General features: G+C 42.0%; 1 protein-coding gene across 2 annotated transcripts in view; it reads right to left on the bottom strand.

Moving 5' to 3' along the window:
• The window catches only part of ADCY7 (adenylate cyclase 7), a 336,616-nt gene that overhangs the window by 178,690 nt on the left and 142,183 nt on the right, over positions 1–15,743 (bottom strand). For both annotated transcript variants that reach the window (XM_040328713.1, XM_040328712.1), the window contains one exon: positions 13,211–13,411. In XM_040328713.1, coding sequence (XP_040184647.1) covers positions 13,211–13,411 — 201 coding nt within the window. The remainder of the gene's footprint in view (positions 1–13,210; positions 13,412–15,743) is intronic.

Raw genomic sequence — 15,743 nt, forward strand, 5'->3', positions numbered from 1 at the left:
GACCGGTTACCAAGTCGCTTAAGTGGCCCCCGCTCTTCAAAAGGTTGGGCACCCCTGTCATAGACCAACACATAGTGGCACATAATTGTAAAGTGGAAGGAAAAAAAATGTTTTTTTAATTTATAAATGATAAATATCTGAAAAACGTGGCATGCATTTGTATTCAGCCCCCTTTACTCTGATACCCCTAACCTAAATCTAGTGGAACCGATATCCTTTAGAGGTCACCTAATTAATAGAGTCCATCTGTGCAATTTAAGCTCAGTATAATTTCAGCTGTTCTGTGAAGCCCTCAGAGGTTTGTAGGGAACCTTAGTCAACAAACATCATCATGAAAGCCAGGGAACACACTAGACAGGTCAGGGATAAAGTTGTGGAGAAGTTTAAAGCAGGGTTGGGTTATAAAACAATATCCCAAGCTTTAAACATCTCACAGAGCACTGTTCAATCCATCATCCAAAAATGGAAAGAGTATGGCACACCTGCAAACCTACCAAAACAGCCATCCATCTAAACTAACAGGCCGGGCAAGGAGAGCAATAATCAGAGAAGCAGCCAAGAGGCCCATTGTAACTATGGAGGAGCTGCAGAGATCCACAGCTCAGGTGGGAAAATATGTCCACAGGACAACTATTAGTCGTACACTCCACAAATCTGGCTTTTATGGAAGCGTGACAAGAAGAAAGCCATAAGAAGTCCCGTTTGCAGTTTATGAGAAGCCATGTGGGGGACACAGCAAACGTGGTCAAATAAGATCAAAATGTAACTTTTTGGCCTTAAAGCAAAACGCTATGAGTGGCAGAAAAGTAACACTGCAAATCACCCTGAACACACCATATTTTCTTCAGCAGAGACAGGGAAGCTGGTCAGAGTTGATGGAAAGATGGATGGAGCCAAATGCAGGGTAATCTTAGAAGAAAACCTGTTAGAGTCTGCAAAAGACTTGAGACTGGGGGGAGGTTCACCTTCCAGCAGGACAATGGCCCTAAACATACAACCAGAGCTACAATGGAATGGTTTAGATCAGGGATCTCAAACTATCAGCCCTCTAGTTGTTGCGAAACTACAAGTCTCTTCATTCCTCTGCCTGATGGAGTCATGCTTGTAACCGTCAACCTTGCATCGCCTCACAGAACTTGTAGTTTTGCAACAGCTGGAGGGCCACCAGTTTGAGACCCCTGGTTTAGATCAATGCATATTCATGTGTTAGAATAGCACAGTTAAAGTCCAGACCTTAAATCAATTGCAAATCTGTGGCAAGACTTGAAAATTGCTGTTCACAGACGCTCTTCATCAAATATGACAGAGCTTGAGATATTTTGCAAAGAAGAATGGGCAAAAAAATTCACTGTTGATGTGTAAAGCTACTAGAGACAGACACTAGGTCTGTGGGATCAGTGGCAGACACTAGGGAGGGGGGTCAGTGGTAGATGCTGGGAGGGGGTATGGTGGCAGATGCTGGGGGGTATGGTGGCAGATGCTGGGGGGATGGGATCAGTGGCTGACACTAGGTGGGGCATCAGTGGTAGATGCTGGGGGGTGTAGTGGCAGATGCTGAGGGGGGGATGGTGGCAGATGATGGGGGATGGGATCAGTGGCAAACACTAGGGGGCATCAGTGGTAGATGCTAGGGGGTATAGTGGGAGATGTTGGGGGGTAAGGTGGCAGATTCTGGGGGGATGGCATCAGTGATAGATGCTGGGGGGTATAGTGGCAGATGCTGGGGGGGGGGGTCAGTGGCAGACACTAGGGGGAATCAGTGGTAGATGCTGGGAGGGGGTATAGTGGGAGATGCTGGGGGGTATAGTGGCAGATGCTGGGGGGATGGGATCAGTGACAGACACAAGTTGGGGGGATCAGTGGTAGATGCTGGGGAGGTATGGTGGCAGATGCTGGGGGGATGGGATCAGTGGTAGACACTAGGTGGGGGATCAGTGGTAGATGCTGGGAGGATCAGTGGTAGATGCTGGGAGGATCAGTGGTAGATGCTGGGGGATAAGTGGTAGATGCTGGGGGGATGGGATGAGTGGCAGACACTAGGTGGGGGATCAGTGGTAGATGTTGGGAGGGGGTATAGTGGCAGACACTAGGGGGGGTATAGTGGCAGTGGCAGACACTAGGTGGGGATCAGTGGGAGGGGGTATAATGGCACACACCAGCGGGGGTATAGTAGCAGACACTAGGGGGGAATATAGTAGCAGACACTACGGGGGGTATAGTAGCAGACCCTAGGGGGAGTATAGTAGCAGACATTAGGGGAAAAAGGTCAGTAGCAGTGTTGGTGTGTGTGGGGGGGGGGACACTGGTTGTGGGATAGGAGCAGTGTTATTGCTGTGTGGGGGAAGTGGTAGTCTGGGGGGTGATGGGATCAGTAGCAGTGTTGCCTGTGGTTGGGATCTATGGCACTCGCTCTCTTAACTTCAGCTTGGGACTCTATGCTTCATGTTTCGTGTATGCTCCGGTTCTCCAGGTCACTATCCCCAGAAGGAATCTCCTCAGATGGCTAGAATGCCTGGGGGGTTCAAAGTGATTTCTCTAAACAATAATGCATTGGGACATGGATGGATGGGTTTGCTCTGAATATTAAAAATGGTTAAAACTGTGCTTTCATTTTGTGGTGCTCAGATACAGTAGCTCCACTTTAAAGGGGTTGTAAAAGTCTTGTATTTTCTAAATGGGTTCCCTTTAAGCTAGTGCATTGTTGGTTCACTTACCTTTTCCTTTGATTTCCCTTCTAAATGTTTTTTTTTTTCTTTGTTTGAATTTCTCACTTCCTGTTTCTCCTCAGTAAGCTTTCCACCATCATTCGAGCGGTGGAGAATCATTTAGAGCAGCTTACTGAGGAGGAACAGGAAGTGAGAAATTCAGACAAAGGAAACAAAGAAAAAAAACATTTAGAAGGGAAATTGAAGTAGAAGGTAAGTGAACCAACAATGCACTAGCTTAAAGTAACCTATTTAGAAAATAAAAATGAACCTTTACAACCCCTTTAAGCTGATTTGAAACAGGCATATTTTTTTCTTTCCTCAAAAATGTTTTCTTCCTTGGTAAACCACAATGAACAATGGGCCAGATCCACAAAAACCTGACGTAACTTAAAAAATCCAATTTAAGTTACACTGGCTTAAAGTTTCTACCTAAGTGCCTGATCCACAAAGCACTTATCTAGAAATTTCAGGCTGTGTAACTAAAATTCCGCCGGCGCAAGGCGTTCCTATTCAAATGGGGCGAGTCCCATTTAAATGAGGCGCGCTCCCGCGCCGGCCGTACTGCGCATGCGCGTCGGCCGTACTGCGCATGCGCGAAGTTACGTTACGCCGAGTTTTGAGGATCGCGACGGCTTAAAGTTGCGTCGGGGAAAAAAAAAATGACAGCGGCATGCATTCCTGAGGGAGAACTCCATGCCAATTTTCAAAGAAAAAACCGGCATGGGTTCCCCCCCCAGGAGCATACCAGGTCCTTAGGTCTGGCATGGGTTGTAAGGAGACCCCCCCACGCCGAAAAATTGACGTAGGGGGTCCCCCTACAATCCATACCAGACCCGTATCCAAAGCACGGTACCCGGCCGGCCAGGAAGGGAGTGGGGACGAGCGAGCGCCCCCCCCCCCCCTCCTGAGCCGTGCCAGGCCGCGTGCCCTCAACATGGGGGGGTTGGGTGCTCTGGGGCAGGGGGGCGCACTGCGGGCCCCCCCACCCCAGAGCACCCTGTCCCCATGTTGATGAGGACAGGACCTCTTCCCGACAACCCTTGCCATTGGTTGTCGGGGTCTGCGGGCGGAGGCTTATCGGAATCTGGGAGTCCCCTTTAATAAGGGGGCCCCCAGATACCGGCCCCCCACCCTAAGTGAATGGGGAGGTAGCAGCCTGGTAGCAGCCTGTGGAGCACAGGCTGCTACCTCCCCGGGACACACACTACTTCGTAGGCTTCAAGGTCTCTAAAGCCTTCTGATCTGCCCTTTATTGTGGACAGTACAGTGGGGTCACCTAGCGACGGAATCTATTTTCCCTCAAGGTCTTTTCCACCTGTTTTCTGCCTTGCTGGTCCCGGTTGTTGCCTTTTATACTACCCTTGAGAATCTAATAGTACTGTGGCTTCCCATACCATCAGGAGATCGTTTCTTTCTCCTTGTTACCCGGCTAACGCACTTATTTTTGGTACTACCCCAATGATGTGTGATGGATGCGGATGACCACCAACTCAATTGACACATACAAGTAGCAATACTTCCATGTTATAAAACCATACAACTCGTCCAGAAGAAGCCGCAAGGCGAAACGCGTCGGCGAGACGTTTTATTGCTCAAATATGTATCTATGTTCTCTTTTTTGATAACATTTTTTAATAAGAAATTTATTTGTATACGTACTACTTTGTAATTAAACTTTATTTTTATAACGATAAATGTCCCTGTTATTGCCCTCTAAAGTCCGCCATGTCGCTACCCAGTGTAGCACAACTTTTCTTTTTTTGAACCAATATTTCGGATGTGGGCCAATGTGAGTGCCTTATTGTTATTCCCCTTCCCTATTTTTTTGAAGGGTCTGGTATGGATTGTAGGGGGACCCCCTACGTCGATTTTTCGGCGTAGGGGGGGTCCCCTTACAACCCATACCAGACCTAAGGGCCTGGTATGCTCCTGGGGGGGAACCCATGCCGGTTTTGTTTTTTACAAATTGACGTGGAGTTCTCCCTCGGGAAAGCATACCAAATGCCGTCGCTGCAATGGGCCTTTACAAGGTGTGACTAACTTTACACTTTGTAAAACGAGCCCTAATTTTACACTTGCAAAATAACACTTACGGCGCAAAAAAGAAGCTAGAAAGCTTTGTGGATCGCCTTAAGTGCTAATTTGCATACTAGCAACGGCATTTCGACTCGAAATGCCCCCAGCGGCGGATGCGGTACTGCATCCTAAAATTAGGCAGTGTAAATCAATTACACATGCCGGATCTTCTGTGTAACTTTGGAAAAAGCCTTTTGAGGATCGTTTCCAAAGTTACACACAGACTGAACAGCACTTAAGTCGGAGTATCTCTTTTGAGGATCTGGCCCAATATTCTTAAACACAGATATTTCAAGTGCAAAAAATGCCTAAATACTTAGGAACTTTTCTCAATTGTATTACCTTGCACTGACATTCCACGTGTAGCAATGCTGCAGAATTTCTAACATTTGTAATCTATCTACGCCTAAACAACAATGTCTTGGGATAAACAAACATTCCTTAAAGCGACAATTCTTTTATTTATTTTTTTAAACCTTTCAGACACTTAAGCCCCATACACACTATCAGTTTTCCTGCTGGTTTTCTCTTCAGGTTTACCAAAATCATGTAGTACAAGGACCTGCCTGATTGCATTCAAATTGAAACGCTTAAGGTTTGACCTCATATTAGATGGTTTTGGTAAACCTTAAGAGAAAACCATCAGGAAAACTGATAGTGTGTATGGGGCTTTACATATACATAATGTTACTCTCACTTGTTTAGTGCAATATGTCCCCTGATGTCCGGTTTCGTTTGAAAAAACGTAGTTATAAAAACTGTTGATTCCAGGTTTCATGTTGCTTGTGGGCATGTGAAGCCCACAAGCATAAACTTCCTGGATGCGGTGAATGCTGAGCTACCAGCATTCACTGCTCGTTCCCACGCAGGCTTAGTTTGTTCGGCACTGAGCGCCCATACCCGCGGGGTCAGAACCAGGAAGTAAGACACAAAAGAAGGCTAGACAGGTACCCACTGAGAATTTTTTTTTGTATTTCATTTGACAATCTATGACGTGCGAGGATGGAATTAAAGTAAATTTAAATATTTGTGTGGACCTCCGCTTTAACTACTTGCCGACCAGCCGCTGCAGTTATACGGTGGCAGGTCAGCTCCCCTACGAGAGCACGTAGCTCTAAGTCACCTCGCGAAGCGGCCACCCTCCGCTCGTACCTGATCCCGACGCGTGTGCGATCACCGCCGGGCACCCGCGATCGCTCGTTACAGAGCGAGGACCGGGAGCTGTGTGTGTAAACACACAGCTCCCGGCCCTGTCAGGGGGAGAAATGCCTGACCGTCTGTTCATACAATGTATGAACAGCGATCAATCATTTCCCCATGTCAGTCCACCCCCCCTACAGTTAGAACACACCCAGGGAACATACTTAACCCCTTCCCCGCCCCCTAGTGTTAACCCCTTCCCTGGCAGTGGCATTTTATAGTAATCCAATGCATTTTTATAGCACTGATCGCTATAAAAATGCCAATGGTCCCAAAAATGTGTCAAAAGTGTCCGCCATAATGTCGCAGTACGGAAAAAAAAAACGCTGATCGCCGCCCATTACTAGTAAAAAAAAAATATTAATAAAAATGCCATAAAACTACCCCCTATTTTGTAAACGCTATAACTTTTGCGCAAACCAAACGTTTATTGAGATTTTTTTTTACGAAAAATATGTAGAAGAATACGTATCGGCCTAAACTGAAGAAAAAAATAGTTTTTTTTATATATATTTTTGGGGGATATTTATTATAGCAAAAAGTAAAAAATATTCTTTTTTTTTTTTCAAAATTGTCGCTCTATTTTTGTTTATAGCGCAAAAACTAAAAACTGCAGAGGTGATCAAATACCACCAAAAGAAAGCTCTATTTGTGGGGGAAAAAAGGACGCCAATTTTGTTTGGGAGTTTTTTTTGATAGAGTAAGGGAGGGTTATAATCCCTGTCAGTCTTTTTTTGTTGCCATCTGTGTCCCATTGTGGAAATTTCCTCTCACTTCCTGTTACTTAGTCAAAACAGGAAGTAAGAGGAAATCCCTCCAAAGTGAGGGAATTATTCATAATCCAGTAAGCAGGCCAATGGTAGAAAATCAATACCCAGAAACTAAAGAGGTCTCCAAGCTTTGAATAATGGTGTCAACTTGTCTATATGATGTCATAATACTGTGTAACTGCATAAAATTAAAAATATTTTGACAACTCAGACACTTCCCTGGCAATATAATTTATATAACGGTTTGGTCATTGCTCTACTTTAACATAGGCAAGCAACTGCAGTTATGCTGGGCATCTGAAGTTTAGACTTTAATTCCAGACTAACATATTACAGACTGGACATATTCCAAGTAGACAACACTATAACAGTGGAATACCGATACACTTCCCAAAATAATTACCCAGCATTCCATGGAGACATCGAGCATTACCAGCTATTTGTTATTCTGGTAACTGTTAAATAATATTACAGTCTGTAGGAAGCAATATTTTTGGCAAGCAATACTGTCAAGTGCAGATTTTGTCCGAGACTAAACAATTGCCTTGGATCACTGCTGAACATTTCAGTTCTAATGCGTCCAATTGTCCACTGATTAAATGAGAACTGTTCCAGCTTTATTTTCTCATAGGTAATTTGTGGAACATTGTTAATCAAAAGTAAGTGTGAACAGTAAATACAAACCACTAGCATTGATAATTACTGTACAGATAGTAAGCAAGGGGACTACCCAGCCAAAATCACTGGATAGGGCATAGGTTGGTAAAAGGCCAGCAAGGGAGGCTGACAGTGGAGGAAGTTACGTCAAAAATTACATTATGGACATATAGGACACAAATAGGGGAAAATCTCCTAAAAAGGAACACATACAGTAATAAAAATGTGGCCAAGGATCTAATCCTTCTCTGCTCTCTCTCTCTCTCAAAAATGGCTGACTCATTAATGTACAGAAATAACACAAAATTATGCACAAAAAACTATGCACACACAGCTATTTAACCCTTTACAGAGTAAAACAAACACCTTCTCGTCAATGCAGAAACGTGTAGACAAAGGACACACCACTCCTATGCCACAACTTACACAGACCATTAAGAATTAATAAACAAATGCTGATTGGTTAGATTTCAAAGTGGCTTTTTCCATCAGTGCTTTTTCTTAATTCTGGTTTCAAGAAAAAACTGCAATAAATTAGAGGCTGGATTAAAGGTTTAGGGTAGTATAACAGCACACGTTGTCTATCTCTTGTAAAAGCAAAGTTAATTGAAAAAAAAGTATAGTGTAAAAAAATAGACTTAAAATGAGAATACATTTAAAAATGAACCAGTTTGAAAGTGCCACTATCCCTCTGTGCTCACAAGAAAATGTGAACATGTAGGCCCTACACACATATATAAATGGTGATCACACCACACATGTGAGGTATCGTCACGAAAATCAGAGTGAGAGCAAAAATTCTAGGGCCAGACCTCCTGTACAACTCTAAACTGATAAAGCATCTGCCCATGTAGATTTTTAGGCACCGTAGTTTGTCACTGCTCCACATGTGTACACAAATTTAAAGCATGACATGTTAGGTATCTTTATTTGGTGTAAAGTCTTTTATACCTTACCAAAAAATTGGGTGTTATATTGTGTTTGTGTGCACTAAAATTCATTAAAGTGTATTTTTTCCTGAAAATTTGCATTTTGAAATAGCTGCAAAAGACGTCAAAAATTTCAACAGCCACCATTTTTTATTCGCCAGGGCCTCTGCATAACAAAATTATTTATTTATATATATATATATATATATATATATATATATATATATATATATATATATATATATATATATATATATATATATATATATATACATCTGCAGGTTCTAAATAGTTTTCTATTATATATTTTTACATGTGTGTAGAAATGTCAGAATAGGTGCAGTTTCAAAGTGGTTGAAGTTGAGACTATTCCAGTGCTCCAGCAATTATTTGTGGCTATTGTCCCTAAGAAATTACACTCTCAAAATAAAACCTGCCTCATCGGTGCCTCTTACATTTTGTCCTTATAAAGCTGCTTACATACTGCCCAGCCACCGTGCATTATTTGTGGCTATTGTCCCTGTAAGATAAATTTAAAAAAAAAAACTGCCTTGTCTCATTTTATTTGCTGCCTATTCAAGTGCTTGCGTACCATCAAATTGTTAACCTATTACTACCAAACACATACCTTCAGTTTATATATTATTTTTTGTATAAATACAGGAATAATTTGGGATGCAGGGGTTGCGGTTTAGGGATTGTGGTTTTGAAATATTATTGTGAATTCTGTTTGGTCATTCTATTAAACATTTAGGATAATGCAGTGTGGTTCTGCCAAAAAAAAAAAAAGCTTGCAAACTATACTATTATATTGTTATGCCACTGGCCAATTTTATTAATTTCTATTGTCAATGTATAACAAAAAAATAAAAGAAATCAGATCTTGAAGTAAAAACTATCTAAAAAAGACTTAAAAAATGAATCAGAATGGGGTGCTGCTTCTGTATTTATATTAAATATAATTAAATCAATATAAAAGTAAAAAACAAAAAAAAAAAATTACACAAAATATGTAATGGCAAAACATGCAGTGCAATCACTGGCACTGTCCATGAAAAACACACTGGCAGCTGCCAATAATAAAGGATTGGTGTTTTCCGATCACCTGCAAAGTCTCTTTTCTTTCTTTTTAAATGTCGCCAATGGCAGTGCCCAGCTCCCCATGCCCTTTTTGGACAATAGCTTGGCAATTAGCCTTAAATATAGGCAGAATTTAGTATATAGACTTCAACTGGGTTCACTGCAAAATTAGTGTTTCACTTATTTCAAGCAGGATTTGACCCAACGATACAAATATTATGTATCCTATTTTGTTTTGCATCAGTTTCCAAGTAGATGATACAGATCTCAGGAAAAACTTCCCATATACCTGTAGTAAAAAGCCACTTATGTTTTCACCTCTTTCACACTGGAACCCTTTGTGTAAATGAGTACAGCTGCATCACCCTTATGGGCATGGAGAAACCTGAGCATCTTATCTCCCTCCTGAATGACAACACCTGTTTCTTTCATGAAAGGAATACTGTAATGGATGAGTAAGAATGTGGCACTATACAGACAGGAATCAACTATCATTTATTTTACTTTAAGCATTAGAAAATGGACTGAATCTGATTTTGAACACTTTTTTCGAAACTTTTTTATTTTTTATTATTCAATGTGTTTTATCGATTTTCAAGGTGTACATTTTTGAAGCAATTCAAGCAAACAATGTCACAAAAAAGATTAAATATATTGCATAAAAGTGCCACTGTTTGCGGTAAACAAATATTGCCGTAAAAGTAGTACAGTCTATACACGAATAGATCAAGGCGTTGGAGAAGGAACATAACAAGACATAACAGTCAAGATAGAATTGTGCCCTGTAGGCCAAAAAAATAATAAATACAAGCAAAATAAATGGTGGTGGGGGAAGAGCTCGGGTTGCCTCCCTTGCAGTCCAGGGAGACACCTTCACCCGAAAAAGAAAGAACAAAAACAAACTAATAAAAGGAGGGGGGAAAAAAGGACGGGAATAAAAAAAGTGGGGTTGGGAATGGAAAAAGGGGGGGTGGGAATGGAAAAAGGGGGGGTGGGAATGGGAAGAGAGGTGGAGACATTTTGGTCTTCAAGCCTCCTGCATGCAGCCATTAAAAGATCAATGACTCAGCAAGGAAGGTGGCATGAAGAACTAGGATGACCAGATGTCCCCGGGCTGAGGACACTGTCCCCAGAAGAAGTCTGTCCCCGGTTTTGTCCACGGATAGGGATGCCACCTGTCCAGTATTGCCCCGGGCAGTCCAGGCTCTGACTCTCTTACCCCCGTCACTGCTACTGCCTTCATGATCTTCTTTGCAGTCATTGGTTGCTGTCCTAGCAACCAATGACATGCTTATTCTGGTGTTCACACTGCATAGTGGGAGTTAAATAGCCCTAGAGCAGCTCCACCTCCCAATTTCACCCCCGGGCTTGTTCCTCACTCTTTCCTCCTTGGTTGCAGTAGCTTCCGGGTCCCGTTGGTAAGGCAATCTGAATGCATGTGTTAAAGAGGGCAGGGGGCACTGATATAAGGGGGGTCTCTCTGATCTCTGGAGGTCTCCAAGGAAGGGGGTGGGGGGGCACTGATATAAGGGGACTGTGAGCTAATTGAGGCCTCTACTGACTGCTGATCTAAGGTTTGGTGATCAACTATTAGGTCAACAGCAGCCCCTCAGAGACCCCCATTAGCTCACAGTCCCCTTATATCAGTAATGCCCCCCCTTACTTATCAGTAATGCCCGTCAGTGCCACCTATCAGTGCTCATCATTGCCGCCTATCAGTGCCCATCATTGCCACCTCATCGGTATCCATCAGTACTGCCTACAAGTGCCCATCATTGCCACATATCAGTGCTGCCTGTCAGTGCCCATTATTGCTGCCTATCAGTGTCCATCATCACCACCTATCAGTGCCCATCATTCCGCCTAACAGTGTGCATTATTGCCACATATCAGTACCTCCTATCAGTGCTGCCTGTCAGTGCCCATCATTGCTGCCTATCAGCGACCATCTGTGCAGCCTCATCAGCGCACATCGGTGAAGGAGAAAGATTACTTATTTACAAAATGGTATAACAGAAACTAAGAAAAACTTTTTTTTTCCAAAATGTTTGGTATTTTTTCATTTGTTTAGCAAAAAATTAAAAAAACAGGTGGCAATTAAATACAACCAAAATAAAGCTCTATTTGTGTGACAAAAATGATAAAAATGTCATATGGGTACATGTTGTTACCATACGATCTTTTGAGCTGGGTTCACACTGCAAAGCGGCTCACAGCAGGGGTCTGGTGTGTCCCTGTTCACCTTTTCTCACCCGATTTTTGGGCTGAATTCAGACCTGAAACAAACCAGAAGATGCACAGGACTCCTGTGCAATTCACACCAGAGCCACACTGGAGATGTGTGAGCCGCTCCATAGAGAGTCGATCACAATCTCCTGACATGTGAATTGGATACAGGGAAACCGGCATTCAATTTGCAGTATTGTGAACCCAGCCTTACTGTTCTGAATTGTTAATTTATATTGCTATTGTTGAACCAAATCTCTTTGGTAAGAATAGTTTTTCAGGCAGTATTTAGGTGCTATTTTTAGCACTAAACCACCTGAAAAACTCCTTAGGCCCCATACACACCATAGAATCTATCCGCAGATAAATCCCATCGAATGGGTTTCAGCGGATAGATTCTATGGTGTGTACACTCCGGCGGATATTTATCCGCGGATATTTCCGAATTCCAGCAGATAAATATTTGTCGACATGCACAGAATATCTATCCGCTGGAATCGGATCCCACGGATGGATCCGCTGGTCTGTACAGACTCACCGAATCCATCCGTCCGAAGGAATCCCCCGCATGCGTCGTAATGATTTGACGCATGCGTGGAATTCCTTATATGACAGCGTCGCGCACGTCGCCGCGCCATAATCGCGGCAACGGCGCCACACGTCATCGCAAGAGGATTTCGGCGCGGATTTCAATGCGATGGTGTGTACACACCATCGCATGAAAATCCGCCGAAATCCACGAGAGGATTTATCCGCGGAAACGGTCCGCTGGACCGTATTCGCGGATAAATTCTATCGTGTGTATGGGGCCTTAGTGTGAAAGGGGCCTTTGAGTAGAGAGAGATTAGTCTATTTTTTTATTGCTGTTAGTTGCCTGACTAATTTCAATACTTTGAGACGCTGACCTGGAAAGCTAGCCTGATATCAGAACTCCTAATCTGCAAATATATTTCAGGGACTTTGGAAAGTACCAAAGCTTTTCAAATTGCATGATGGCCAAGAAATAATAAAAAAAGAAATTCTGAAAGAGAAGTCAAGAATGGCAGCCCACATACCTCCTACTTTAAGTACTGGTCTTTTATAATATATATATATATATATATATATATATATATATTTTTTTTTTTTTCCTTATCCATATCCACTCATCCGAAAGGCTGAATGTGTCTAAAAAAAACTCAGCTCTGCTGATAAAAGGTGAGCTTTAAACCTGCCCAGCTCTCCCAAAGATGTACTGCCATGCAACATCATCTACTGGAGACCCGAACATAGGATCTGATGCTTAATGACAGGCTGTATAGTTGCTTTTCTATTCCAAGAAAAGTAGGTTAAAGTTTCTTGTCTATATTTAGAAAAATATTTTCCAGATTTATAATTGGACTTTTGCATGCAGAATTCAATTTATTGAAAGATCGCATAAATGTTCATAATGACTGTGGATTCTGATTGCACCCTGTCAGTGTACATGTTACTTTGCTTCTCTAAAAAGAACCGTACATTTTAATTAGACATGAAATATAAGAATTAACTAGCAATGTTAAAAAAAAACATAACAGAAACTTACCTGATCCCATGTCTGGACATTGTTTGGATTTTCATAAATTAAAACATATCCAATGGCAAGCAGGCAGGCACAGATCACCAGAGAAAATACCTGAAGCCATTTCCGCACAAATGATTCTGTGTATACCAACCCATATAAAGCACAGAATATCACCAGGGCCATGAATACTGTGATGATGAAGGCAAGATTTTGAGATGGGTCCTGTGGGAAGAGGACAATGATGTCAGAGAAGCAGGATTAATGCACACAATTATAGCAGTCACTCACTCTAAAAAGAAAACATAATAATCTCTGAATGAATCAGCATTTTTTTATTTATTTTTTTATACTGTTATGCCGCGTACACACGACCGTTTTTCGGGTTGTAAAAAATTACGTTTTTAATGGTCTAGAAAAAACACATTTCTTTTCAACCCGATTATTAAAACGGCCTTGCCTACACATGATCGTGAAAAAAAATGCTCTAGCAAAGCGCGGTGATGTACAAAACGTACAACGGCACTATAAAGGGGAAGTTCCATGCGGATGGCGCCACCCTTGGAGCTGCTTTTGCTGATTTCGTGCTAGTAAAAGTTTGGTGAGAGACAATTCGCGGTTTTCAGTCTGTTACAGCGTGATGAATGTGCTATCTCCATTACGAACGCTAGTTTTACCAGAACGAGCGCTCCAGTCTCATAACTTGCTTCTGAGCATGCGTGTTTTTTTCACGTCGTTAAAGCTCACACACGACCATTTTTTTACGACGTTAAAAACAATGTGAAAAATTAGAGCATGTTCGAAATTTTTAATGCCCATTTTTTACATCGTTAAAAATGCTCTGGAGCCTGCATGATTGTTTTTAATGACATTAAAAAAAAAAAACGTCATTTTTTACAACCCGAAAAATGGTCGTGTGTATGCGGCATAAGGCCTCATGTACACTGCTGCTGATAAATGGACGTTTAGGAGCAGATGGGCATTTTTTTTTTCACCTGCATTGGGATTCTCTTTTATGTTATCTTGTCAGTACGTGTACACTGGGTCGTTTATAGTAGTTTCTAGGCAGTTGAGTCTAGAAGCATTTTTTGGAACACAAAAAAATGCCTTCAGGACGGATATTCAGAGGCATTTGAAACACCAAATGCCTGTAACAGATTGAAAACACGGTAACTCATGTTTAGCCGCATTTCGTTTACAGGCGTTTTTCATTTTTGACTATTTGCAGAAAAAAAGAAGAAAGAAAAAAAATTCTAAACGCAGCATGTAAACGTGGCCAAACAGACGTTTTTAAACACCGTTTACAATCAGTCAAGTAAATCGTTCATTGGAAGTTGTAAAACGTCCCGTGAACATTGGGCCAAATTCTCAAAAAACCTGCCTAACTTAACTTTCAGCAGTTAAGTTACACAGGCGTTAAATTTCTACCTAAGTGCCCGATCCACAAAGCACTTACCTAGAAATTACACGCCGTGTAACCTAAGTGCCTCCTTCGCAAGGCGGTCGTCTGCTCGAGGGGGCGATTCCTATTCAAATGAGGCGCGCTCCCGCGCCGGACGTTCGGCGCATGCGTGTGACGTCATTTTTCCCGACGTGCATCGCACGAACGTACTTTACGCCGGGCTTTGTGGATCGCGACGGGACAATAAAGTTGCGTCGGGTAAAAAAAAAAAATACGCGCCGGGAAAAAAAAAATAGAAATTTAAAAAAAAACGCGCGATCGAAAAAAAGGTTTGTTTTTACAAGGTCTAAACAGTTTAGGCCTTGTAAAAGCATCCCTAATTTTACGCATGCAAAACGTAACTTACGCAGAAAACACAAAGCTAAAAAGCTTTGTGGATCTGCCTAAGTCCTCATTTGCATACGCAAAGCGGCATTTCGACTCGAAATGCCCCCAGCGGCGGATGCGGTACTGCATCCTAAGATCCGACAGTGTAAGTCTATTACAGATGTCGGATCTTCTGACTATCTTTGGAAAAATCCTTCTGAGGATCGTTTCCAAAGATAGCCACAGGGATACGCAGGCTGAACAGCAGTTCCGCCTGCATATCTCCTTTGAAGATTTGGCCCATGAAGCCTAAACCAGTCACAAACCTGTGCTATTCAAAGAGAGTACATGATGAAAATTTTAAAGGGGTGACATGTTAGGTATCTATTTACTCGGTTTAACATTATCTTTTATATTTTACAAAAAAATTGTGGGCTCTACAAGACAATATCTGTTAAGTTCTTATACAGACTCATACAATGCTTAAATGTCAATATGTGTCAAAACTGCAGGAGTATTTTACAGTATTCACTTTTTAGCATACATTGTGAGTTAATCTTTCCTTCATTTACCTGCTTGTCCTATCGAATGTTCCAAGTTTCATACATACAGAAGTAGGTGCTTCCAATCTCTTTAGATTACCTGTTTTACTGTCTTCACAACTTTCAGTTAAAATCGACTACATGCAGTCCATAGAGTTGTATAGTTATGGGGCATTTAAAAATAATTATGCTTAAAATGACTAAATTACATTGTTTTTTATTCAAGTACATCTTATAGCTCCTGTGT

This window comes from Rana temporaria, chromosome 11 (genome assembly GCF_905171775.1).
Source record: "Rana temporaria chromosome 11, aRanTem1.1, whole genome shotgun sequence".
Lineage (NCBI taxonomy): Eukaryota > Metazoa > Chordata > Amphibia > Anura > Ranidae > Rana > Rana temporaria.